Consider the following 24,136-nt stretch of genomic DNA (forward strand, 5'->3'; position numbering starts at 1 on the left):
GAAAAAACCGTATCAGGAGATGATGCCATGATTTTGAGATATTTCATTAGTTATTTTCAAGATGGTAAACAACATTATGTTGTTGGGGAGGATGATGAAATAATGTTTGTAAGTAGTGCATTAGTATCGGGGATTAGTATACAAATAATGAATGTTCAGAATAACAATAAGTGTCTTGAAACTAGCTGTTACGCCACTGCTGAACAACCAGCCCCCAACTTTTGAAAATTACAATGCAAAGATACTGTAAAACATACAGTTCAGCACTTAGTTTTACAATTTTTAGGGCCTGGCAAGCACCCCCTCAACTGCCATTTCAAAATCCTTTTCATTCCTTTTTTTTCACATTTGTTTTTCAATAATTTGATATTAATTATTTTGATACAGTAGTTACATATGTTTTAAATATTTTAAGGTGTGTGTAAACAAGAGTGGGATAAAAATTAAAATTAGCCTAGTATATGCATACTAAATCTGCTATGTATTATGAAAATGCTTATGTTTAGTTTCCAGGAAATTTTCATTCAAGCAAATTCCGCTTTCAAGTGTTGCCATTACCAATTTATACAAGGAGATTGATGATCAATGGTATACATTGGCAAAACGAACAAGCACTAAGGTTTAAACTTTATGGATGCCCATATTTTGGTCAGTATTTCTTGCATAAACTTAAAAAAACATTACTAAATTTTATAATAAATTAACCTTAACCTGTAATAGTTGTCTTATTGGAATTGAAGATAATATTATGAAATATTAAAAAAGAGAAATCAAAAGTTACATTCAGGACCTGCAACAACATTCTTTATTTTTATATTCCATATAAATGCAGTAATATAGCAACTCATTTTTGTTTTGTGTAGATGCGACAACAGATGGATCTACTACAAGTGCTTTATCTGAGAGTGTCACCTCTAGTATGCCTACTACCACTATAACAACAACAGGTGTAGATACAACAACAGGTGGATCTACTGCAAGTGCTTTATCTGAGAGAGTGACTTCTAGTATGCCTACAACCACAATAACAACAACAGGTGGATCTACTACAAGTGCTTTATCTGAGAGTGTCACCTCTAGTATGCCTACTACCACAATAAAAACAACAGGTGGATCTACTACAAGTGCTTTATCTGAGAGTGTCACCTCTAGTATGCCTACAACCACAATAACAACAACAGGTGTAGATACAACAGGTGGATCTACTACAAGTGCTTTACCTGAGGGAGTGACTTCTAGTATGCCTACAACCACAATAAAAACAACAGGTGTAGATACAACAACAGGTGGATCTACTACAAGTGCTTTATCTGAGAGAGTGACTTCTAGTATGCCTACAACCACAATAACAACAACAGGTGTAGATACAACAACAGGTGGATCTACTACAAGTGCTTTACCTGAGAGTGTCACCTCTAGTATGCCTACAACCACAATAAAAACAACAGGTGTAGATACAACAACAGGTGGATCTACTACAAGTGCTTTATCTGAGAGTGTCACCTCTAGTATGCCTACAACCACAATAACAACAACAGGTGTAGATACAACAGGTGGATCTACTACAAGTGCTTTACCTGAGAGAGTGACTTCTAGTATGCCTACTACCACAATAACAACAACAGGTGTAGATACAACAACAGGTGGATCTACTACAAGTGCTTTATCTGAGAGTGTCACCTCTAGTATGCCTACTACCAAAATAACAACAACAGGTGTAGATACAACAACAGATGGATCTACTACAAGTGCTTTACCTGAGAGAGTGACTTCTAGTATGCCTACTACCACTATAACAACAACAACAGGTGTAGATACAACAACAGGTGGATCTACTACAAGTGCTTTACCTGAGAGTGTCACCTCTAGTATGCCTACTACCAAAATAACAACAACAGGTGTAGATACAACAACAGGTGGATCTACTACAAGTGCTTTATCTGAGAGTGTGACCTCTAGTATGCCTACTACCACAATAACAACAACAGGTGTAGATACAACAACAGATGGATCTACTACAAGTGCTTTACCTGAGAGAGTGACCTCTAGTATGCCTACAACCACAATAACAACAACAACAGGTGTAGATACAACAACAGGTGGATCTACTACAAGTGCTTTACCTGAGAGAGTGACCTCTAGTGTGCCTACAACCACAATAACAACAACAACAGGTGTAGATACAACAACAGGTGGATCTACTGCAAGTGCTTTATCTGAGAGTGTCACCTCTAGTATGCCTACTACCACAATAACAACAACAGGTGTAGATACAACAACAGGTAGATCTACTACAAGTGCTTTACCTGAGAGAGTGACCTCTAGTATACCTACTACCACAACAGTTGAATCTAATTCTGGAGGCGGTCTGGTTGCTAGTGTACCTCCGCTGAATTTATCTAATACCAATGCAGGTAAGTTCAACTAGTGGAGTATGTAGGCTGAAATATTTATACAACACCCTTCTTATGCTATGTATATGCATGTTTTCACAGACAATGTTCAGTCCCCTAACTGAGCCGTTATGAACAGGGAAGTCAGTCACCGCCAAATGTCTGCTGCCATAATAAAGGGAAACTTGTCCCCTGGTGCTACTTCAGCTCACCAACCGCCCAAATTTGACCGATCCACTAGTAGCGTTTTCAAGTAGCCTTTCCAGGTGGTTTAGTAACTACATGGAATCCACTTCTGTTTATACAATACGCCAACGTAGAACTGTGTTGATTTAGCGTGTTGTATAAATGGGCCCTAATGGTGTTTATTTCTGTTTCTTCCAAAACCACCAAATTTGGTACACAGGTTTTCCAATCAATCTAGCACCGATATTCATAAATAATGCTCAGAGGCACTTGACAAAGTTAAAGAGGAAATGCTTTATGTAAATACACATTTTGAAGATATTGACCTTTTCTTCCACAATAAATTCAATTTATGATGGGCGTTAAGCAAACGGCTACTTAATTTACATAAGTTGAAATGTTGAGACATTTTCACTGAAAAAACTGATTATAGATGATTTTGAGTTCAGTATGTTCAGAACATATACATTCCTATTTACTATAAATGGAGTACTTTTTGAAAAAAAAAATGATAACAAAAGAATTAAGTACCATTTTTAACCTTTCAGTAATTTTTCATTTACAGAGTTGTTGTAGTCGAGTTTATTTTGGTTTATTTTATTGTTCAAAATATACATTATATCATATTATGTTACTATTCACAGTTTTTTCAAAGAAACATGCAGCTTTGCTTTTGCCCTTTACCGCAGCATGGAAATGAATTTTTAAGTGGAGAGTCAGGGGTGTTATGCTTGATTTTTAAATAGGAGATGGGGGCTTTAAACACCAATTATTTGAGCCACACACCTCTCACTAGTCTAGTTGGCCCAAAAATGACACCCTACACGAAGAAAAAAAGTGTGAGCAAACAGTGTGCTCGCATTGATTCTTGAAACATTTTGTTTGCTTTTGCTTAGGAGAGGGAGGAGATTTGGTATCTACCACAATTCCCTTGTATGATCCAACAGATGCAGATGTACAAAAGATTATTGATCGATCCAATCAACGAAACAACGACTCGGGGGAAGATAGCATGGAGGAGGAAGACAACTCGGGGGAAGATAGCATGGAGGAGGAAGACAACTCGGGGGAAGATAGCATGGAGGAGGAAGACAATTCGGGGGAAGATAGCATGGAGGAGGAAGAAGAAGGGCAAAAAGCAAAAGCAGCTCCAACCATTCCTCCCCCTAGGCCATCAATTCAAAGTTTAATAAGCAGCAAAACAGAAGATCTTTCGTCCTGTGCAACTGCATTGTGCGTAAATCAAAGTGTATCCTCTGTTCATTGGGCGATAGAACAATCATCTGGTGACATTGATACAGAGATATTACTCACTTACTTCAAATTCATTGATACCCTTTTGAACAGCAGTCTGCCAACTACAAATGTAAGGTTTACTTTTACACAATTCAAGATACTCTTTCTTCTTCGAACTGGTTGCTGTATGAACTCTCCCCCAAAAATGTGGAGTAATTACGCTGTATTGTAGACTTTTGATAACTTTCCATTCATCTTATATTTATACAGTCAACCTGGGCTGGGCTAATAGTTCTGGATGGTAGTAAATTGGGTGAAAATGTCCTGCCAGCAAATTGTATATGTAGTCTGATGATTTTTTAAATTTTTGTTAACTTTTGATTTTATTTTTTATTTCTAGACATTATTCCAGGTTCTAAAGAAAATAGACAGTCTATTGAATGTATCAAACCTACCAGTAAAACATTCTATTCAGGTAGGTTTACATGGTTTCAATAATGTTCTCATTTTCCAATCCATACACTAGCTTCTGTCTCTTGATAGTCGGTAGTACTAAAATGCTCTGATGCCAAATACTTGATCTTTCACCTCTCAATTGTTTTGGATATGCAGGTTGTACATATCACAAGTGTTACTTGACATACAGTACCATGTTGCAGACTTTTTTTGCCAAAGTACTCATATTTTATCAGCGTTTGCCTCCAGGTTTATTATATAGGCTGTCAGTAGTATGTTGTCTTTGGTGCTCCTTCAAGATATGAAAATATGGATCTTTCAGTTTGCAACAACGTGTTGCTGGTCGCAGCCTGGACCTGGAAATCAAACCTGTGTCGAGCGACAACACACATCCCAATATCTCCATATACACGTAATGAATTAACATGATGTTCTTAGGTCATTGGTTGTCAGTGGTTGTTGCAAATTAAAGATCCCTAATATTCTTTTGTTATTCTTCACAGGAAGATACCAATGTAACTAGTAGCCTTCTGTCAGCTGTTGAAAATGTAGCCATCAAATATTTCTTGCTTAAACCAAATGAATCCAGGATAAATGGTATCAACGAATTCAGTAAGAAATTTATATTCTGAGTTTTTTTATATTAACTCCTTCTTTCCCCAAAGAGAATACAGCCTAGTATTTCTGTCCACACAATTCCCTATCTTGGGCTGCCGTCACTGCCTCAGTCTACTTCCTGTTCCCTAATTTTGTATTAATTTGAGATAAATTGTGACTACTATGTGAAAGTTTAAAAGAGTTTCCAGATGTCACAGGAAAATGATTTTACTTTCTTTTAAATAAATGTTCAATCCTTTTGTAGATGTGAGATGGGTTAATTTTGCCTCCAAACGAGGAGACACGAAGATGAACTTTACAAACAAGGAGGAAATAGTTGCAGAATTATCTACTACCAGTGTTTTAGATGCATATGGTCAGTGAATCAATTGTGATCTTTAGTGGTCTCTAATTAGTCATTTTTTTCAAGGGTTAAGGTTATCTACTGTACATAATCCTTTTCATAGCAGGGCCGTAGACACCAGTACGGTTGGTAACTTCAACCTGACTACTTTTTCAAAAGTTTCCTTTGACAACCTTGTGGCCAGCACACATATTGTTCCTCTTGTATAGAGGGAATCACAAACAATGGTTATATTCAGGTGTTCGAAGGAAACAAAATTAAAAAATTCTTCCTATGGTTAGAGATTATATAAAATCAGTATATTATATATCATATATCTCTACGCTTCCTTGTAACTTCCTTGATACTTGACCACAAAGTATGAGTGCAGACAAGAAGCTTGCAAAGGCAGAAGATGATATTAATTTCCTAAACAAATATAATATATATAAAATATTTTTTTTATAACACTATGTCCAGATTATATGGTTTCCATTGTGTATGAGGGTTTGCATCTCAATCAACCAAACAAAGAGACTATTGGTAGTCATATAATGTCTGTTGCCTTTGCCAACCAAAATGGAAACAAACTAAATGGTGGAATACATCTTCAGTTAAAGCTGAACCTAGTAGGTTTTCCACTTCTTCTTCTTCACAAATTATAACATCAAATTTTACTTTCACTCCCAGCAAAGTATATATATATATCACTGGGCAGTTAAAGGGGTTTATATGCCTGTTGAATTGATATATAAATTAATATTAGAAGAGATATCAATTTGATCTTTGTTGCACATGTACAGTATTTACACTGAAAATTCCAGACTCTGCTTTTTCTAATTTTCACCGATTTTATTTCATTTCATACTTATAATATTAATTTTTGTATACATGGACAATACAATACATACACATATGTTATACTATTATTCTTTAGGTTGAGGATGTGTACACTATACCAACGTGTAATTTCTGGGATGTACATCAAAGGCAAGTATCAAGTCATGAATGAATGGCAATTATGGTACCCAGTGGTGAGGGTACTTGCAGATAACACAGTACCATGTGTTAAGTTGGCATCAGGAAAAAGTGGTTAAACACCTGTGTGCTTCATACGGTTTGGTGCCACCAAAGGCTTCCTATAAAGATATACATTGATGAGTGGGTCAATGTTTTGAAGATAGACAGAAAAGCCCTACCCTTCTCTTCCCAGCACAATATAAAAATTGTTGCTCAATTAAAACTACAATTTCATACTGTTGATTTCCAATATTTTGAAGTCTAGATTTTAATGCTGTTTTCACCTCAACATTACTATATTTTCTCACTTGGTTATAAACACCCACCCCTGAAAGTTCTGGGCTTTGTTTGTAATTGTTATTATGACAAGTTTAATTTAATTTAAAATTTGCTTTTAAACCAGTGATTGGTCTGATTATGGCTGCCAAGTTATGTCATTCAACGATTCATGGGTCAACTGTCTTTGTAACCACACAACCTCATTTGCTGTTTTGATGCAAGTTTCAGAGGTGAAAAAAAATTGGTTTTAAAATAATCAAATCATAATCGTAATAATATCCTGATAATAAAGTGTCTAATGTTGTGAAATCTCAAAGCGCTGTACATATTATTACCCCGGTCATTTTTGGATTAAACACATATGGAAACATACGCCCATGTTGTAGCTAGTAATCAGTGCAGAGTGGGTTTTGACCTTACCATGCATCCATTTGTACACCTGGGAAAGAGGCAAACGCATGCAAATGGTCTGGCCTAAGAATACAAGCAATGCGACAAGCGTTTCATCCAAAATCACAATTTCACAATCAGTACTTACTGTATCACACACACTCACACATTACCTACAACTTTATAATCAATAAATTGTCACTTTATAATCATAATAAATTACAGTATATACCATTTTAAAAGCTAGCATTATTAACGCAATCCTAATTAAAATGTTTTCAGGTTTCTATTAGTGAAACGAATGAGAAGGTGTTAAGTATGATAACTCTCATTGGAGTCTCTATATCAATCATATGCCTGGTCCTTACATTGCTATCATACATTGTGCTCAAGTAAGATTTTAATTTTTATATACCTTTTTATCATACGCAATCTCATTAATTCATATCCCATTTTCCTAGGATAATGAAAAAGAGGGGTTACAATGCCCTCTGTAAATCAAATTTCTAGTTCAGAAGCAGCAGGTAGTCCTTCTGAACTTTGAAAGCCCCTCGATTCCCCCTAGTGTACAGTACAGGCCCTCTAGTGTACAGTACAGGCCTGTAGAAGTTATATGCCAATCTAATCTGTATGCCAATATCGCTTTGATTGGAGAAGCCTTGCCAGGTTGCAAGACTTTCAGCGCTTGTGATGATGAGTACAAATACATAAGTTGTTGGCAGTTCCTTTGGAATGTATCCTCTCACCCTGCTGTATCATACTTGACCTTTAGTTTAAAAAAATGTACTACTAGTTGAAAATATATTAAATGTCACTGTTATTACTTTACTTTAGGTTACTACACCAGAAAAACATAGCAATCCATGCCAATCTCGCACTATCGTTACTATTTGCTCATTTGATCTACATTACAGGAATTGATGCTACGGGAAATAAGGTTTGTTTTAATCAAATCTGTTAACACCTATAAACTTTTATTTTATATTTTATCCTATTTTATTCACCTAGAGGCTTGAAAAAGAAAATCATGCAGTGATCATGTGAACAAAATGCATATGCATATACTGACCATGTGATCAAATGTAATGGATCATGTGTAAGACATGAAGAAGACATGTATTTATTATAACAAAACTGATTTCCAAGAACTGACCATGTGAACAACATAAGATTGTCATGACTTTAACATTTTGCAATGTTTATTGCAAACATCAATTATTATATCTTTTATTAATTTATATATATAATTTGAAAATTTACTTCTTTTCTACTTCTTTGTAGACTGTATGCAAAATAATAGCGATTCTTTTACATTACTTCTTTCTTGCATCGTTTGCATGGATGATGATAGAGGGCGCTTACCTATACGTGAAATCCAGCCATGCTCATCGCAAACCACTGACTCTCCTACATTATGCTCTAATTGGTTGGGGTAGGTTACATTATTAATAATTATTATCTTGAAAAAAATTGCATTTGGATCCTAAATATTATAGATGAGAGAATTTTTCTTTTTTGTTGATCCAATCAGTACTTTTCGAATGGTTGAAAAAAAGAAAAAATTGATCAGGGTTGTGATTTTATGTTTTAGTCAACAGTCTATCATTTTTTTTATTTTTTTTTTCTACTTTTAAAAATAAAAATAATTCTTTTGAAAACTTCATATAAAATATTTCTGCATTTTTCTTTAAAGTGTCACCACTTTTCATAGTTGGTATAACAGCTGCTGCAAGATATAATGGATATGGAACACCTGAAGCGTAAGTTACAATTATAATCAATCAATACTAAGAATGCAGAATTGTACTACATTTATAACAACTCTCAAAACAGCCAGAAAAGTTTGCAGAGCTTTTGAGAAACACTTGCCCTTAATCATCATTATATATTATATATTTTTATAACGAATAAGAAGGCATAATGTTTCAAATTAAGATTTAGAAATAATTTTTGTTCTAGGTGTTGGCTTGGCTTAGAGGATGGTGTTACATGGGCATTCGTTGCTCCAGTGCTTGTTGTTGGAATAGTAAGTTACAGTGGCTTACCATCAAATTTAATCATACAAATAAAGTCATTTTCCCTTGAATTCTTGTCCCTGTCAGTGCTTAAAGAATACTAATAATACCTTTGTATCTGTGTACACAGGTCAGAAACATAGTTACCAAGAGAAAAACACTATTTACTTACGAAAACTTAGCTTACCAACTGAGAACTCACATTATTTTATACATATTTATGACATGACTTACTTGTTTCTAGATTAACACACTTATAATGGTGAGGGTTATCAAGACGTTTAATTCACTGAAGACTAATGCAGATAAAGCCAGGACACAGAGAATGAGGCAAGAACAATATGCAATTAGTATAGTTTTACAGGCACTATTTTATGTATAAAAGAAGACTTGTGTTATGCCTATTTAAATGAACATAAATATTCTGCACTAATATATCTTACTTACACCAGTGGAGAACTGAGAAAGAGTTCTACTTTTTGTATGGAATTTAGGTTGTATAGCTTCGGCTGATAATTTTACAAAACAAGAAAAAAAAAACTTATGCTGTGTTCCTAACTAAACTAGGCCTACTCCAACCAAGTCCATGTTATGCATTTCAATAAAAGCTTGGTTAATATTTGTATGCCATCCTAGCTTATGTACTGTATATAGAAATGTGCATGATACAACTGGTAATAATATATTTTTACTACTATCAGGGCAAATCTACGAGCTATTTTAGTGCTTCAGCCTCTACTTGGTGTCACATGGTTATTTGGAGTGCTGTCTTTTAACTTTGTTTGGGCGCTATCTTTCGTATATCTTTTTGTCATCTGTAATTCCTTACAGGTATTGAAATAGTTTTACTTATTTTTTAAATATTTAAATTCTATAAGATAAAAAGACAGGTTTAATAAGTAAAGCTTCCGTTTTTCACTTAGTAACTATATCTTGGCTTAAGATTTATAAATGCCACCCTTGTAGGCCTACCATATAATAATAATAATAATAATAATATCCTGGATTTATATAGCGCCTAATGTTGTGAAACCTCTAAGTGCTGAACATTTTACCCCAGTCATTTTTTTGATCAAACACGTATGGAAACATACTCCCATAATGCAGCTAGTAATCAGCGTAAAGTTGTGTCTTGATCTAACTGAGTTCCCATTTATACAACTGGGTGGAGAGAGGCAATCTTGCCTATTAGGATACAAGCAATGCGGCGAGAGTTGGATTCGAACCTCAATCTCACGATCAGTAGTCAAAACACAATGTGTCACACCCTTTAATGCGCCACACCCTTTAATGCGCCACACCCTTTAATGCGCCACACCCTTTAATGCGCCACACGCCCATCATTATATTGCTTTGTTTTCTACTTTTAGGGAGCATTCATTTTTCTGCTTCATTGTGTCATGAATGATGAGGTAAACCAAACGTTTTAATGTATTCAGTATCATAGAGATACTATAAATAACTGCTACTGTGAACAATGCCAACAGCACTCCTAAAATGGCCGCTAAATCACTGCTGAAATATATTGTGTAAAATCATCTTTTAATGACTTTCTAGAGGGCTTGAAACATTTTAGTAAAATTCCATGATGATGGAGGAAATGTATGAACCCTGATTTAAAGTCTGACGAAAGAAATGGCTAATTTTAGGCACAATGTCATTTACTTACTCTAAAGCTAAAAGTTTTCCTACATTTCGATCATATTTAGGACCTTTTTATGTTTCAGGTTCGGAAAGCTGCTTTTAATCGTCTCAACAGATTTATAGCAATTCGTCGTGGACATCATGGCGTCCACCCAACAACAAATAGTTCATCTACTGGCACAACAGGTACGAAGTGTAATGTAATAATGAAGTTGAGTGAAAGAGTGGTTAAGGCAGGAGCGCGCAGACAATAAGCCATGAAATTGGCACAGGTTCAAAGCAGTCAGATCCACGCCGCTTAACAGACCACAAAGAATAATAATAAAAAAAAAAAATTAACTTTTTCACACTAAAGGCCAATGACAATGATTTTGGGGCACCATAGTAATTTTATGTGAATTATTAATTTCTTTATAGGATTGAAACGGACAACAACCAGCTGGTAAAAATCTATGGAAATGCAGACAAATTATTCATCTTTATGGAAAGAAATGAAAGCAATTGTACAGAGAATATATATCTCTTTTAAGTATTTATTTACTGTATTTTTTTCACAGTAAAACAATAATACTGATATAAATGAAGATACAATATATTATAATTACACTGACGACAATATATTTTTTAGACTGCTTTTGTTCACTCACTGCTTGATATCCTAAATGTAGAAAATAATCACCTAGTGTTTACCCATCATGCTTAGGGGCCTTTAAATTGCACTATATAACACTTTTGGGACATCTGGTCATTGTGAGGACATTTTTATAAGTACTGTATGGTACTAAGTATGGTACTATACCTAATTTTGTTTCATCCTCGGACCCTCAAAGACTATCAGTTTATAATTTATAACAATAATGTATAAATAAAAAACTGTACTTAAAGAACAACTTGACAATCGCGAGATTAAGGATATCGCTGTACAGCCGTCGCCGTAAATTACTGTGACGTCACAAGTGCATCGCAAAATCTACTTAATGAGTCCAGATAAGCAAAAGAAACAATAAAAAAAAATCAAAATTTATATACAAAGTGTTTACTACGTCACAGCAATATACGGAGATGTCTGTGCGGCGAGCGCGTGCGGCGATATCCTTAATCTCGCGATGGTTCTGAAATCATATGTACATCCCTAATACGTTAAAATATAGTCCTCGGTCAAGTTGTCCTTTAATATCTCGTTCATACTGTACTTATTGGTGCTACTGCACTTTCGCACCTACGATTTTCTGGTTCTGGTCAGAGCAACCAGTGTTTGAAACCTGAATTTAAAGCGAGTATGTGCTAAAGTTCAGTAGTGTTGTACTGCTTCAAAAAGTTAAAAAACATTTATTTATTGAATAATCGTAGGGAAGGGTCTTCTCTAGAAGAAATCAAGTTTCTTGTCTCTATTAATTACGTGTTGAGCACATGATGGTTTGTAAAATACCTTAGTGAACATAAGAGTTCTTTTATGATATCATAATAATCGAGTCGCCGAGTAGTTAAGACAGCGGCACCACAGAACATAGAAGTCATAGGATTTTAAGCTTCTCTGTTGCCATAGTGATAGAACTCAGAAGTGTACTGAACATTGGAACAGTTTTTTTCCTGCCACTGTCATATTGACATTTACAATAACACATTCTTTTTGGCCACTCATGTTTAAGAATAACATAATTGTTCATCACAGTTTGTTTAGCTTCTGATAGATTGTAACTTAATCATTAATACGTGTTCATGCATTTCCAGCGTATACGCCACCACGGTCAACCTGTTCCACTAGAGCTTGGATGTTAGTATCAAATAAATCGCACCTGTTTAAACAATGAGTAAACAAACTTTAATATAAACATAATGCTTGAACTAAATGCTAAACATGATCTTTTCAATGTTTATTTGCTAATAATAATGTATTCTACATTTGTATTTACATTAAATGTCATCATTATTACATTATGACAATTAGATGACCTATCATAATAAGTTTAGCATGATGATAAAGATAAACCGTTAAATAGAAATCATGTTATGATCTAGTTATGAAGGCTGGGCCTTAGCTATTGTGTGCTTTTTGTCTTATTATGTCTAAGCTTTATTTTTACAACCCTTTGTATGCAGGGAATATTTTCATTCAAAATTTGTGCATAGCCATAATGGCTAATTAAAATATAAATTGTTTAGTCAACATTTTGTTAACAGATTTGACGCGTTAAACTGATTTGATTAGAAATCGGGACAGGTTTAGAGGTATGGTACAGAGGTATGGTACTAATTATATGCCTGAACTAGCTTAGATTTGGGCTTTAAGCAGGGCTAGAATTGCCCAATTTTGCGTTATAGTTCTGCATTTGGATCGCAACTTCTGTTTATTGTGTAGCCATTGGCGTTTCTGATGAAAATGATGGTATGTGCTATTTTGTACAGAATACCATGTTGAATACATTGCTGTCAAACAATGATTATCAATGGTACATATAGAGACTTACCTAATTGGCATATCAACGGAATAAAATGGATTTTTTAGAGCATAATCTGCGTAAATTTCATAAATTTTTTTTAACAGAGTGTCAATACCAGTCTGCTTGGGGTCTGTTAATAAAATAAATTTGATTCCTGCAAAAAAATACAAGTTTATGATTTTATTAGTGAGTGTAGTTTGAAGCTTGTCTACACTATCAAACTTTATGTGACAACAAAATTGATGTGCCCATATATATGAACATGATGTGTGTGTCATAGCACTACTATATTTGGGTATACAGGTATCAAACTAGTTTGATAGTTTATACAGAGCATAAGATCTGGATTCAAATCCTGTTTATGGCCATTGTGTTATGAGAAAAAAATCTTTCAAAAAGTCAAGACATTTAATCATTTCTTGGGGAGAAGACGGACGGAGTAATGATACATCCAAATTCTTTTTAAAATTTGATTACAAATATGTTGAAACTTCCACAAAATACCTGTTAGTGTTTGGAAACAATGCAGTTTAAATGTATCTGTTTCAAGGCATTCAATCCCGGATGACCTTTGTTCTGGTGAAAGCTGACAACCAATAGCATACAACCTACAGAGAAACTTTTGTTGTTTTAATTTGGATAAAAATGTTAGTAATAGATTAAAAACTCGGATAATTTAATGGCTGCTTTTCATCATAGTAGTTAATTGCATTTTATATTATCTGACAGTTTACTTAAAGATGTATTGTCCCTTGAAACACGAAAAAAGAAAAATTGATTGGCCATATCAAAGTTATTCACTTTAAGTCGAAACTTCGAGGCAAAAACAACAAGTTTACGTAATTAACAGGTAAATTAATTTGATTACATTTCGTTTGGAAAATCGTCACGAGCGAAAGTAAACAAAGATTTTAAACCACGAGTATGCATTATGCATGATGCTAATTAGGATTGTTTACAACTCGTCGCGGTTGAGAAGGTGTTTTCACACAAATCGAGAGGAAGTTTTATGATTATGCATACAGAGTAGCCAAACAAGCGCATTGCATTATGAGATATGTTTTGATCGAAAACTTTGACTGGAAGTAAAAGTTATTTTTTGAAAAAAACAAACGTCCGTATTTCGGTTACATTAATTTTTTTTCAACAAATTTTTGGTGAAAGTTAATAACTATTATGATACTTCAAAATGACCCACTTTTTTTCGAAATATAAAAAAAAAATTTTTTTAAATACAATACATCTTTAAAGGTTTCCTGGTTACTTACGAATGAAACATAGAAGCTAGCATAATTCTTTCATTTGTTGATAATTTCGGACGACCAAACTTGATTGCAATTGGATAATTCTCAGGATTTGCGACAACTTCTAGAATATCTCGTCCATCCTCCAACTGCCTTCCTTTAGCTGGCATTCCATTGATTGCCAACACCGTGTGACCAACTATAAAGACATACATTAATAAGAATTACTTAGTTATTGAGTTAATTATTTTTTATATTAAAAAATAAAAACAATTACCTACCTAACAGTAGGCCTACTAGCCTACTACACACAGCAGTCACACACACACACAGGTACTAGCTAGGCCTATTCTTTTTTTTAATCAAATAAGAAAAAATATTATTTCACATAATAAGCATCATGCTCTTATGCCTCCTGTAAAGCTAGATCTACAAGTCCTAGACTAGTACAATATGCCTAGGCCTAGAATAAAATGCTAGGCCTAGTCCTGAGCCTGACTGACAGCCCTCCCCGCCGGACCCTACCCTCTCAATCGCAAAAGACTGTCTCTAAAAAATAGAGGCCTAGCTAGTAGTAGTAGGACCTACCTTTGATTCCATCTCTTTGGCCAAACGAAACCACCATTCGTTCGTCATAATGTTTCAGAGTAGGTTCTAAAGGAAATCCAAATGTCTTTTCTACCTCAGTTTTTGGCTGAGTAAAGTCTGCTTGGTAAATTAAACCCCCAGCTCGATTTACAACGTAAACACTAAAGATCGCCATTTTTCGGAAAACGAAAGTGGTGGCGCTCTTTGCAAAACATTATTTAAAATAATTCCAAGAAAAGTCAAGTGAAGACGAAAACGAATGATCCACCAAAAGTAGTAAACTTTCAATAAAAGTAAGTAAAAATCGACTTTAGCTAAACATTTGATGTTTCTTAATAATTTAAAGTGATCGTGAAATATTATAGGGGGCTTGGCCTAGGTGTGTGATTTCTAAGTTCATCACAAGAAGCTAGGCCAGCCCAAGAGTTTTCTTTCACTTGTTTTGTTCCTTTTAGCTGCTGACCGGCGAAAAAGGCGCATATCACCAGGGGTGGGGATGTGTTTCTCCATGTGGAGTAATATTTCTAAGTGCCTAGCTAGGTTCTAACTCCTCTTCATTCACATTCGTATTTTTTTAGTTAAATTTAATTAAATGAAAAAAAACAAGATACTTTCCCAGCTAATAATTGACATTGAATGTGACAGTCTACTACTACTACTAGGCCTAGGTGGATGATTGCAGAAGCAAAAGCAAAACAATAGCAGGTCACTTTTATTTATTAATCAACTTATTTTTCACATTTTTACTTCTTATCACAATAGGCACATTCTTTATTTTTACATCAAAAATCAAATGCAGTAATTAGATTACACAAATATAGGGAAAGTATTGAAAACAATTTATGGTATGGTGGTTATGAAAAAAATGTACAAAAAAGAACATGTGGAAAATTAATTAAATTAGAGCATGTTAATATTAAATAACATGTTATCATAAAAACCTGTAATGTATTGTAACCAACCCCTACAAAATAGAATACTGAAAATGTATTGTGTTAAAAAATGCCCATCTTATATACTGTACACTGGTTCTTTGCTTTATTTCCAACCAGTACAATTGTTGTTTTGATGAATTGGCTTTCTTTCATTCTGAATGATTTTGTTGTTTGGTGAAGAATGTCACATTGTTATTGGATTCCTTTGTCATTCATTATTTTACTTTAATCAATAATAAAATGACATTGAATTACTTTTAAACATTTTAACTATAAATAGTTGATGTATTGTCACCCTGAAAAAATTATTTTAACAAATTTTTTGTTGAATGCCATTTTAATGTAACATAATATTTATCAACTTTGACCAAAAATTGGATGGAAAGAAAATGTATTTAACTGAAAAAACTTTAATATATTTAAAAGCAAAAAATGGTCAAATTGGCTGCCAGCCAATGGGTTTTTAGTTGAATTTAACCATTTATCTTTTAACACAATACATTTTCAGTATTCTATTTTTTAGGGGTTGGTTACAATACATTACAGGTTTTTATGATAACATGTTATTAACATGCTCCAATTTAATTAATTTTCCACATGTTCTTTTTTGTACATTTTTTTCATAACCACCATACCATGAATTGTTTTCAATACTTTCCCTATATTTATCATTTTAAAAGTGAAAACATAATTTTTTTTCTATTTTTTTCTGCGGAAGTGATTCAATTTATTAAAACTACAAAATAACATAATCAAAATCTGATTTAATTAATCTTCAGTTTTCATGTTTTTTGGGGGACAATACATCTTTAAATTTGTATTTTTAAAATTATATCTACAGTAGACTGTAATTATAGTTCTAATTGTTATATTTTCATTGTTGTACAGGTAGTTGAATTTAACTAAATATTCCACAATATTATTTTAAATTTGTTTTAATTTTAAAAAAGGTTTTGTTTTATGTTCTAAAACTTAAAAAACAGTTTAAAAAAAATAATAATAGTAGAATTAGCATTCAACTAGTATTAGTAAGGCTAAAAGTGAATAAAATATTTAACAACATATCCATCAGTACTGTATGTAGTACTCGGACTGTACTATAGTATTATTTGCCAAGTGTTACTGTTAGCAAATATTTTGGTAATATGGTAGATAAAATTGTGTATATTAGACTTAAAGTTTTAAATCTATCGCAATAATCTCTAGATTTAGCTAGTCAATTCCAGAATACAAAAATCCTAAAACAAAATTAAGATGATTTTTTGCTAAATAAATTTAATACTAAAACCAAAACCCAGGCTAATATAATACCGTGTATTGATATTGATCCATATCTCGGCCTTGTAACTAGTTCTACAGCATGCATGTAGTGGTTGTTGACTTCTTGTGATAAAATTGATTGATTTCGCTAGATATGTTTGTTTAACTTTTGATTAACCACTTATAATTTTAACAGAAGTACTTGAGTTGATAATTCGTCAGTCATACACATCGATTGTTTACTCACTCACAAGTCATTTTGTAAATTCAAAGAAATAAAACCAATTTTTTAATGTTAATTAAATAAACCTGATTTGTCTTAGGAAGGGACACACCTATTTAAAGCACAGCAATTTTTCTTGAAAAAAATACAAATAGTAATTAGTAAAAGAGTTCATATATAGCTCCAAAATGTGATGAGGGAAGGGACAATTCATTTTTATTGACCTTGGAAAAGGAAATCATATTTGCTGCCATCGTACAGATGATTCAAGAAAGTACACGCCATTTTAATCACCATTCTCTCTTTAACTTTCATTATGCTATACTATTGGTCACATGTTTAGTATGTTACATAAATTATAATTCACTATAACCTTTGAATTTCCTTTCATGTAGCCAACTGCTTGATTACCAAGTGTGCAAGCTGCAATATTCTACCAGTCAAGCTTATCAGCTTGGGAAATGGCAATCAGGACCAAGCTGATGACTTCCTGTAAATGACAAAAACATTTAAAACTAAAAGAAATTTGCCGCTTTTTTCAGTGTGTTGTTGCAGTAGAGAAGCCTTGTTATTTCTCTCCAGAGCTGTGCTCTCTGGAATAAAATAAGGCACCATGATTTCGCTTGATTACGGAGTTTGTACGACTTTGATCAAAGTTGTATTACCGATATTTCTACTTGCAAGTAAGTTTTTTTAAAACTACTGTAGATAATGTAATTTGCATAGCCTTTTAACTTAATATGCAAAATTTAAACAAAGAAATAGGGAATGATAAATAATGTTAATGTTTAATCTTGGAGATTTGTTTTCTATTTCTATACATTTATTTGTTTGCATATTTATTTGTAATGTAATGTACATATCAATTGATAAAACTTTCTTACCAGAGATTAAATACTGTAAACTTGTTAATTTTGGTATAATAAGGTAATTTTAATTTTTTTATGTTTGTTTTTTTTTTAAACTTTAATTAAAATGTACTGTGCAGGCTCTGAAAAAAAGACTGTAGTTCTCTTACATTACAATGGATTGGTATAGTATTGGTACAGTAGGCTAGGTTATTATTATATTATATAGGCTACTGTATAGCCTAGACAACATTTTCTAAAAGCAATCAGAGGCTATTGTCAATTGGACTTTTTTTATTTTTACATTTAAATTAGATCACATTATTCCTGATCACTTGCTAATGATATGGTACTGTACAGTACATCATACTTATTTGCTAAAATAGTTTCCAAATTTAATAGGAGAGCAAAATAGAGTTCAAAGGAATGTTAACAATAATTAATACATGATCAAAAAACAAATAAGAAAATTTACAGTATCCTTGTTGAATAAAAGCCAAACTTTCACTTTCTGCACATTATCAGCTACTACTGTAGTACAATGTTCAAACGAAAACCACCAATGTTTATTTACTTCCTTCGTAATATTCTCCTACATGGTTTTAAAGCACAGAATAAACATTGAAAATATCTATTGCAATTGACACACTCCTTATTAGAAAGAATTATTCGTCCAGTGGTAGATTTTTTATTTAATATTTTCCATTTTGGAAAATGCAAAAATTGGTTTGCCATTCAAACTAATGCTATTTTGATATTACGATCATTCGCAAAATCTATGCTGTTTTTCAACCACAGGAAAGAATTGTTTTTGTATGTTTTAAACTACTGTACTTAACTCATAAATTGTGAACATTATACATTTTTAAATTCTTTTAAATTATTTAATATTATGGTAAATAGCAAATTCTGATCAGTTTCAACGTTTTTTAAGAACCACGCATACGTTTTAAAAATTATTTAAATACTTTATATTATTAATTTATATTTGAAACAAATAATTGAAAGACAGAAGTGTGTTGAACTATTTTTAAAATACCTTCAGAATATTTAGCATTCAAATCTTTTAAAGTTGTAACACCAATAACCAAGGCTACTGTAGCTCCAAATATGTGTTCACTCAGGTATATCATGATTGGTTCAGTGGGTTTGAATGCAAACAGGTTTGCAGTTTACTTTCAAACCAATTGGGCTAAAAGAATCTTTGTTGGATAACCAATTGTGAATCCATTGCTTGCGTGTGGGACATTATAGAATTACTGTAATATTTTAACTATTGTGATGCGGTTTAGTATAAAAATATTAAAAGCAGTAATTAACACTGTGAAACATGAGATTAAAAGTATAAGTACTGACTCTTAATTAAGCTCAGTTTACTCTATGGCCCTGTTTCTGCTGCCAATCCCAAATATACCGTATAAATATACCGTATAAATATACCGTATAAATATACCGTATATATACCGTATATGAAATTCGTGCACCGTTTCCGCTGCACATACTTCGTGGGTGGGCTGTAAAAAAAGTTGGCTTTCATATACCCAAAATGCATTTTGTGAGACGGAAGTATGGATTGACCTAGAGTCTCGTGTAGTGAGGTTACATGACAAAAACAAAACAATTATGGTTTCTCAAAACGTCTTAGCATTGCTTTCTATTTTAAATCTAATGATCAGAAGTGGCAACGAATTTACATCGCACAAACAATCTAGAAATGTAGAATGGGCATTGACTACATTTATGCAAAGAAGACGACGGCGTTTGCCGATAACTTTGGCGTTATTAAGTCTACCACAAATTCTGCTTTTATTTTGTTTGAGATACTTTTGTAAATCTCGGTATCTCTTCTGTTGCCATGTAGTCTCCCCCAACCTTCGCTTCTCCCCACAATTGAATTGCAAAAATAGTTATTTCTTCAGTCCACAGTGATATTTTGATCTGTTGCTTGCTTATTATACACGCGTGTGTCAATGCAGCAGAAAAACCCAAACAAACGCGTCACGCTCTGTTAGTTTTTGACCTCGTGTCATGGGCCGGGTCACATATACGGTATATTTTGAGTGCAGCAGAAACGGGGTACGAAATATACGGTATATTTTGGAATATACCGTATAATATCCACAAACGATGGGGATATTTATGCGGTATATATACCGCATATATATACGGTATATTTTTTATGAGACCCATTTCTGCTGCCAAAAAATATACCGTATATAAAATATACCGTATATATACGGTATATTTTTGGCAGCAGAAACGGGGCCTATCAAACTTTATCTGACAAAAAATGTGATGTAGTGTACACACACATTTATTTAAAACACTCCAAGAGAAAAAAAAAAGAAGCATACATTTACAATAAGTTAAATTGTAACAATAATAATAGGAGCAGCTGTTTCAGGACATGATTACATCACTAGTATCTTTAAGTATAATATTACTACCATATTTGGGCACATCAGAACCTTTGTTAACTAGTTTGATAGTGTAGACAGGGCTTTAGAGATCATGCCGAAATTATTTTATCACAGCTGTCAGTGTCAGCTATACTGTATTACCAAGACATTTTTTACTGCAATAAAATATTATAGTGTTTTTCAATTATGTAAAAGTTTATGATCCAGTCACTGCAACAGCATATGTATGATTGCCGTAAACAAGCTTTCTATTTTATCGGGTTGAAGAGCAAACAAATATAGTTACGGCAGTAACTGCAGTAAATATATAACATTTGACATGTGGTCCATTTTTGTTTGAGTGAAGAATAGCAAATGATACTGATAGTCACTGTCACACTTGTTATTCTGTTGTTTTTTTTTCATTCACTTCATTCAAGCACAAGGCTTACAAAATTCAATAACCAACAATATAACCTTTGTCTAAGTAAACATAGAATACTGTACATAGAACCTATTATGTCCATTAATAGTCCCTTGATATGTGTAATATAAATATTTGTTATAAGCCTCAATCAAAGCCTGAGAATGACTCCCATACTGTAGGTTCAAAACATCATCCTTTTTTAAAAGTTATTTTTCTTTTAGTTATTTATATATTAATCTCATTTCTTAGTCTACAATAGTTACAAAACATACTGCTATTAATATTTGGTATAATTCATCATATTTATAGCATTTTTTTGGGGGAAACCGTTTTCGCATGGGAAGCTGTAAATTACGCAATTAACTTTGTTTAGGGAACTCCTTCCTTTCCACAATATTGCTGCAGAACTCTCTACAAATTGATTTAAAGTGCCTGGCAATTCAGCCTAATTTAAGAGTGAGCCATCTAGAGTTTATTAATACATAGAGTTAGATACTGCAGTACTGAAACGTATACCGGTACCTTACTAAAATGTGTAACTGTGGCTTGGCAACTGTAAACAAAACCATGCCAACTTAAACCATGGAAATAAGTCCATGCATTATGCTATGCTTAAACATTTAAGCCATGCTTAAACCACCTGAAACCAAAATGAACAGTACTTTTCAATTACAATACAAATAAACGATATTTTTCTCCAATTAATTACTGCTAATTTACACCTACATTCATTTTTATTTCATTTTTAACAATTAAATTGACTGTAATAAAGACAACTGTATTTGATTTGACTTCAAATAAGTATGTTTCAACCAAGCATTTTGACAGAAAGTACTATCTTCAATTTATTGAACCATGACACTATAAAAATCCATGATTCACATTCAACAAATTCAATTGTGTTTCTATAGAAAGGTGAAAGTCTTTTTACCAAAGTACTTTTTTAATGCCCTGCATTACAGATGGTTCAAAGTGTACAGAGTTTACCTTAGAAAAAGAAAAAACACATTCCAACTCTTTTTCCAAAATGTGGTTGGTTGAGCTGGGTACTGTACTGTACTGTATCAAGTCATTTTATTTTAGAATATCGATGGATTAAACAACAAATTAATCAATCAATCAATCAATTTTATGAACATTAGTAAACACAGGCCTGGAACATACTGTACTGTATATTGTACTGTACATAACGGTAATTAAATGCAACTAAATAAACTTGTTAATGCATTAAGTATCAAAACATTTATAATTGTTTAGACTTTGCACTCATTAATTTAATAATTAACCTCGCTTTTGATTGTTATCAAATGTAGACCCTGGAAGGTTATTAGCCCGAGAGTATCATTGGCCGGATTGTGTGGACTTTGTATAAAACGAGATCGTACCATTCTCAGCTCACTATTTATACGATGACATTTAATTAATCAATCTTGTAAATTGAAATCTATTTAAGCTGAAAAATATTTAATTGCAAAGTGTGTATATCCACATTGTATAGACTGCTACAGTGAGTTTGTTTATTTAGTGGTTAAAGGAAGTGTGTGTTGTACTGTAGCTCTTCTTAGCATTGTTTTACTGTGTTCATGTACAGTGCACATCTGTTTGTAAGCACTTTCTTTGCTAACTGAACTTATTACAGAGGCATTACAGAGGCGGTACAGTATATCATTATCATCATTAACAAATGATAATCACTAGGGAAGTGTTTATTAAGTAAACAGAGTTATTTAACTAATAGATAATTGTGGTACAGCAGAGTCAAATACTGTGTAGTCATCGGAAGACATGGTGCAGTAAGCAGTGGGCTTCCTTGCCCTAGAATTGGTAGAAGTTTTTACATACTGTCTTACCACTGGAGAATTCCTCCATGCTCTTACTTACACATATGAAAGCTATGGAATTATACTTTGACATGCATTTGGTGTTGGGTTTCAAGACAATGCTTTTGAGGAATTAAACAGATGTTGTATGGCTTTTCTTGAACTGAGTCAAAGCTATGATTAAATAAATTCTACTGTTGTACTCTATCAGCATTTATCTTCACATACTGTGCAACTCTTGACTGTCACCACTATGTTCCAGTAAACTCTGTGTATTTTATTTGAATCTTTAGTGAAGGGTCAAGTATTTCAGTGATTTACTAGTTTATATTACAACAAGTGACCTATCTACATTTTTCCTATCTCAATTGAACTTTGCACAAATCTGCTATGTTATCTCTGGCTGATAGATGAGGAGTGGTTAATATTGGAATTTCCATTTTCCACTAGTCTTGCTGATCTCAATACTATTCCTTAACTTATTTACTTATTATGTCATCTTATGTTAAATTGGAGGAAGAAAACGAAATGGAACAAGGAGAAGTAAAAAGGCGTGAGAATAGTAGTAATCTACCCCGACCTCAACATTTAAACTTGCCTGGTTCCCAACCAGTACCTCAAGAAGTAATCGTTCCAGATAAGTCGGTATTCATGGATAATGTTCCTCTTGACAAGGAATCTGTAGAGATTAATATGTTACCTGAACCACAACCAAATAATATCGCTAATTCCAGTCAGAATGGTTATCCTGAAACTCCCTCTAGGAACAATTTAACAACCAATACGCCCCTCCGACGGCCATCTTCTCTGCGTCAATCATCCCGTCCAAGGCAGATTTCAGAATCTACCTCACGTCCACGTTCCATGGGAAGCTTTGTGGATAGCAGAGAACGGACAACATCGATTAACATTTCTGATCTGCCTTTCAAAGAACTCTGGAAAGAGACGAAAACTTTGATTAAAAAGCGCTGGCATTATTATAAAGGCGGAACACAGAGCACTTATAAGTCTGCTAAGAATTGGCTATATTCAAAATTATTCGCAATGTGGCTTTTATTCAAGATTCTTCTTCCGCTCTTTCTACTTGTTAGTAAGTACTGTACATATTTATACTTTTTGACAGGCCTTATTAAATGTGCCTAAACACTCAGTTTATATAGTGTACTAACTGTATATAAATTGTTAGTTTTATTCTCTATGCTCTCTATACTATGTATCTAAATGTACGTCTCCATGTTGTTTCCTCTACATCTCTCTATATATTATTTACCTCAATACCTGTATGAGTATAATGTTCCATATTCTATTAGAGTTTTACATGTCCACAGTACTGTATTAAGCTATAATAGACTTTGATATCAAGCTACAGTACGGTACCATAGAATTAATGCC

The 24,136-nt window shown here is 33.3% G+C and overlaps 3 protein-coding genes across 3 annotated transcripts in view; 2 read left to right on the forward strand and 1 right to left on the reverse strand.

Moving 5' to 3' along the window:
* Positions 1-1,330: 1,330 nt before the first annotated feature.
* LOC140057572 (uncharacterized) lies at positions 1,331-11,749 on the forward strand. The gene is made up of 18 exons (XM_072103287.1): positions 1,331-2,414; positions 3,476-3,945; positions 4,216-4,290; positions 4,775-4,883; positions 5,134-5,244; positions 5,692-5,840; positions 6,149-6,201; positions 6,635-6,740; positions 7,183-7,292; positions 7,735-7,837; positions 8,182-8,332; positions 8,594-8,660; positions 8,860-8,926; positions 9,160-9,245; positions 9,617-9,746; positions 10,286-10,327; positions 10,643-10,745; positions 10,977-11,749. Exons 1-18 carry the CDS (start codon positions 1,331-1,333, stop codon positions 11,003-11,005), a joined length of 3,045 nt encoding a protein of 1,014 aa, XP_071959388.1. The 3' UTR covers positions 11,006-11,749.
* A 108-nt stretch (positions 11,750-11,857) lies between these two features.
* LOC140056560 (trafficking protein particle complex subunit 4-like) lies at positions 11,858-15,007 on the reverse strand. The gene is made up of 5 exons (XM_072101969.1): positions 14,833-15,007; positions 14,269-14,443; positions 13,505-13,608; positions 13,028-13,154; positions 11,858-12,355 (listed from the first exon to the last, which is right to left on the reverse strand). Exons 1-5 carry the CDS (start codon positions 15,005-15,007, stop codon positions 12,277-12,279), a joined length of 660 nt encoding a protein of 219 aa, XP_071958070.1. The 3' UTR covers positions 11,858-12,276.
* Positions 15,008-15,070: 63 nt separating this feature from the next.
* LOC140057354 (piezo-type mechanosensitive ion channel component 1-like) overlaps positions 15,071-24,136 on the forward strand; it is a 63,293-nt gene continuing 54,227 nt past the window's right edge. The window contains exons 1-2 of the mRNA XM_072102985.1: positions 15,071-15,125; positions 17,646-17,933. Of these exons, the coding sequence (XP_071959086.1) occupies positions 17,864-17,933 (70 nt within the window). The 5' untranslated portion in view covers positions 15,071-15,125; positions 17,646-17,863. The remainder of the gene's footprint in view (positions 15,126-17,645; positions 17,934-24,136) is intronic.

The sequence above is a fragment of the Antedon mediterranea genome, chromosome 8, assembly GCF_964355755.1.
Source record: "Antedon mediterranea chromosome 8, ecAntMedi1.1, whole genome shotgun sequence".
Taxonomy (NCBI): Eukaryota; Metazoa; Echinodermata; class Crinoidea; order Comatulida; family Antedonidae; genus Antedon; species Antedon mediterranea.

What these genes read in the sequence shown, in the direction of transcription:
- LOC140056560 (XM_072101969.1), bottom strand. Translation starts at nt 15,007, where the DNA reads ATGGCGATCTTTAGTGTTTACGTTGTAAATCGAGCTGGGGGTTTAATT. An exon ending in CCAAAGAGATGGAATCAAAG is followed by an intron (nt 14,444 to 14,832) that starts GTAGGTCCTACT and finishes ATGTCTTTATAG; the next exon opens with TTGGTCACACGGTGTTGGCA. An exon ending in TTGTTTCCAAACACTAACAG is followed by an intron (nt 13,155 to 13,504) that starts GTATTTTGTGGA and finishes ATTTTTTTGCAG; the next exon opens with GAATCAAATTTATTTTATTA.
- LOC140057572 (XM_072103287.1), top strand. Translation starts at nt 1,331, where the DNA reads ATGCCTACAACCACAATAACAACAACAGGTGTAGATACAACAACAGGT. An exon ending in GCAGTCTGCCAACTACAAAT is followed by an intron (nt 3,946 to 4,215) that starts GTAAGGTTTACT and finishes TTTTATTTCTAG; the next exon opens with ACATTATTCCAGGTTCTAAA. An exon ending in TTTTGATGCAAGTTTCAGAG is followed by an intron (nt 6,741 to 7,182) that starts GTGAAAAAAAAT and finishes AAATGTTTTCAG; the next exon opens with GTTTCTATTAGTGAAACGAA.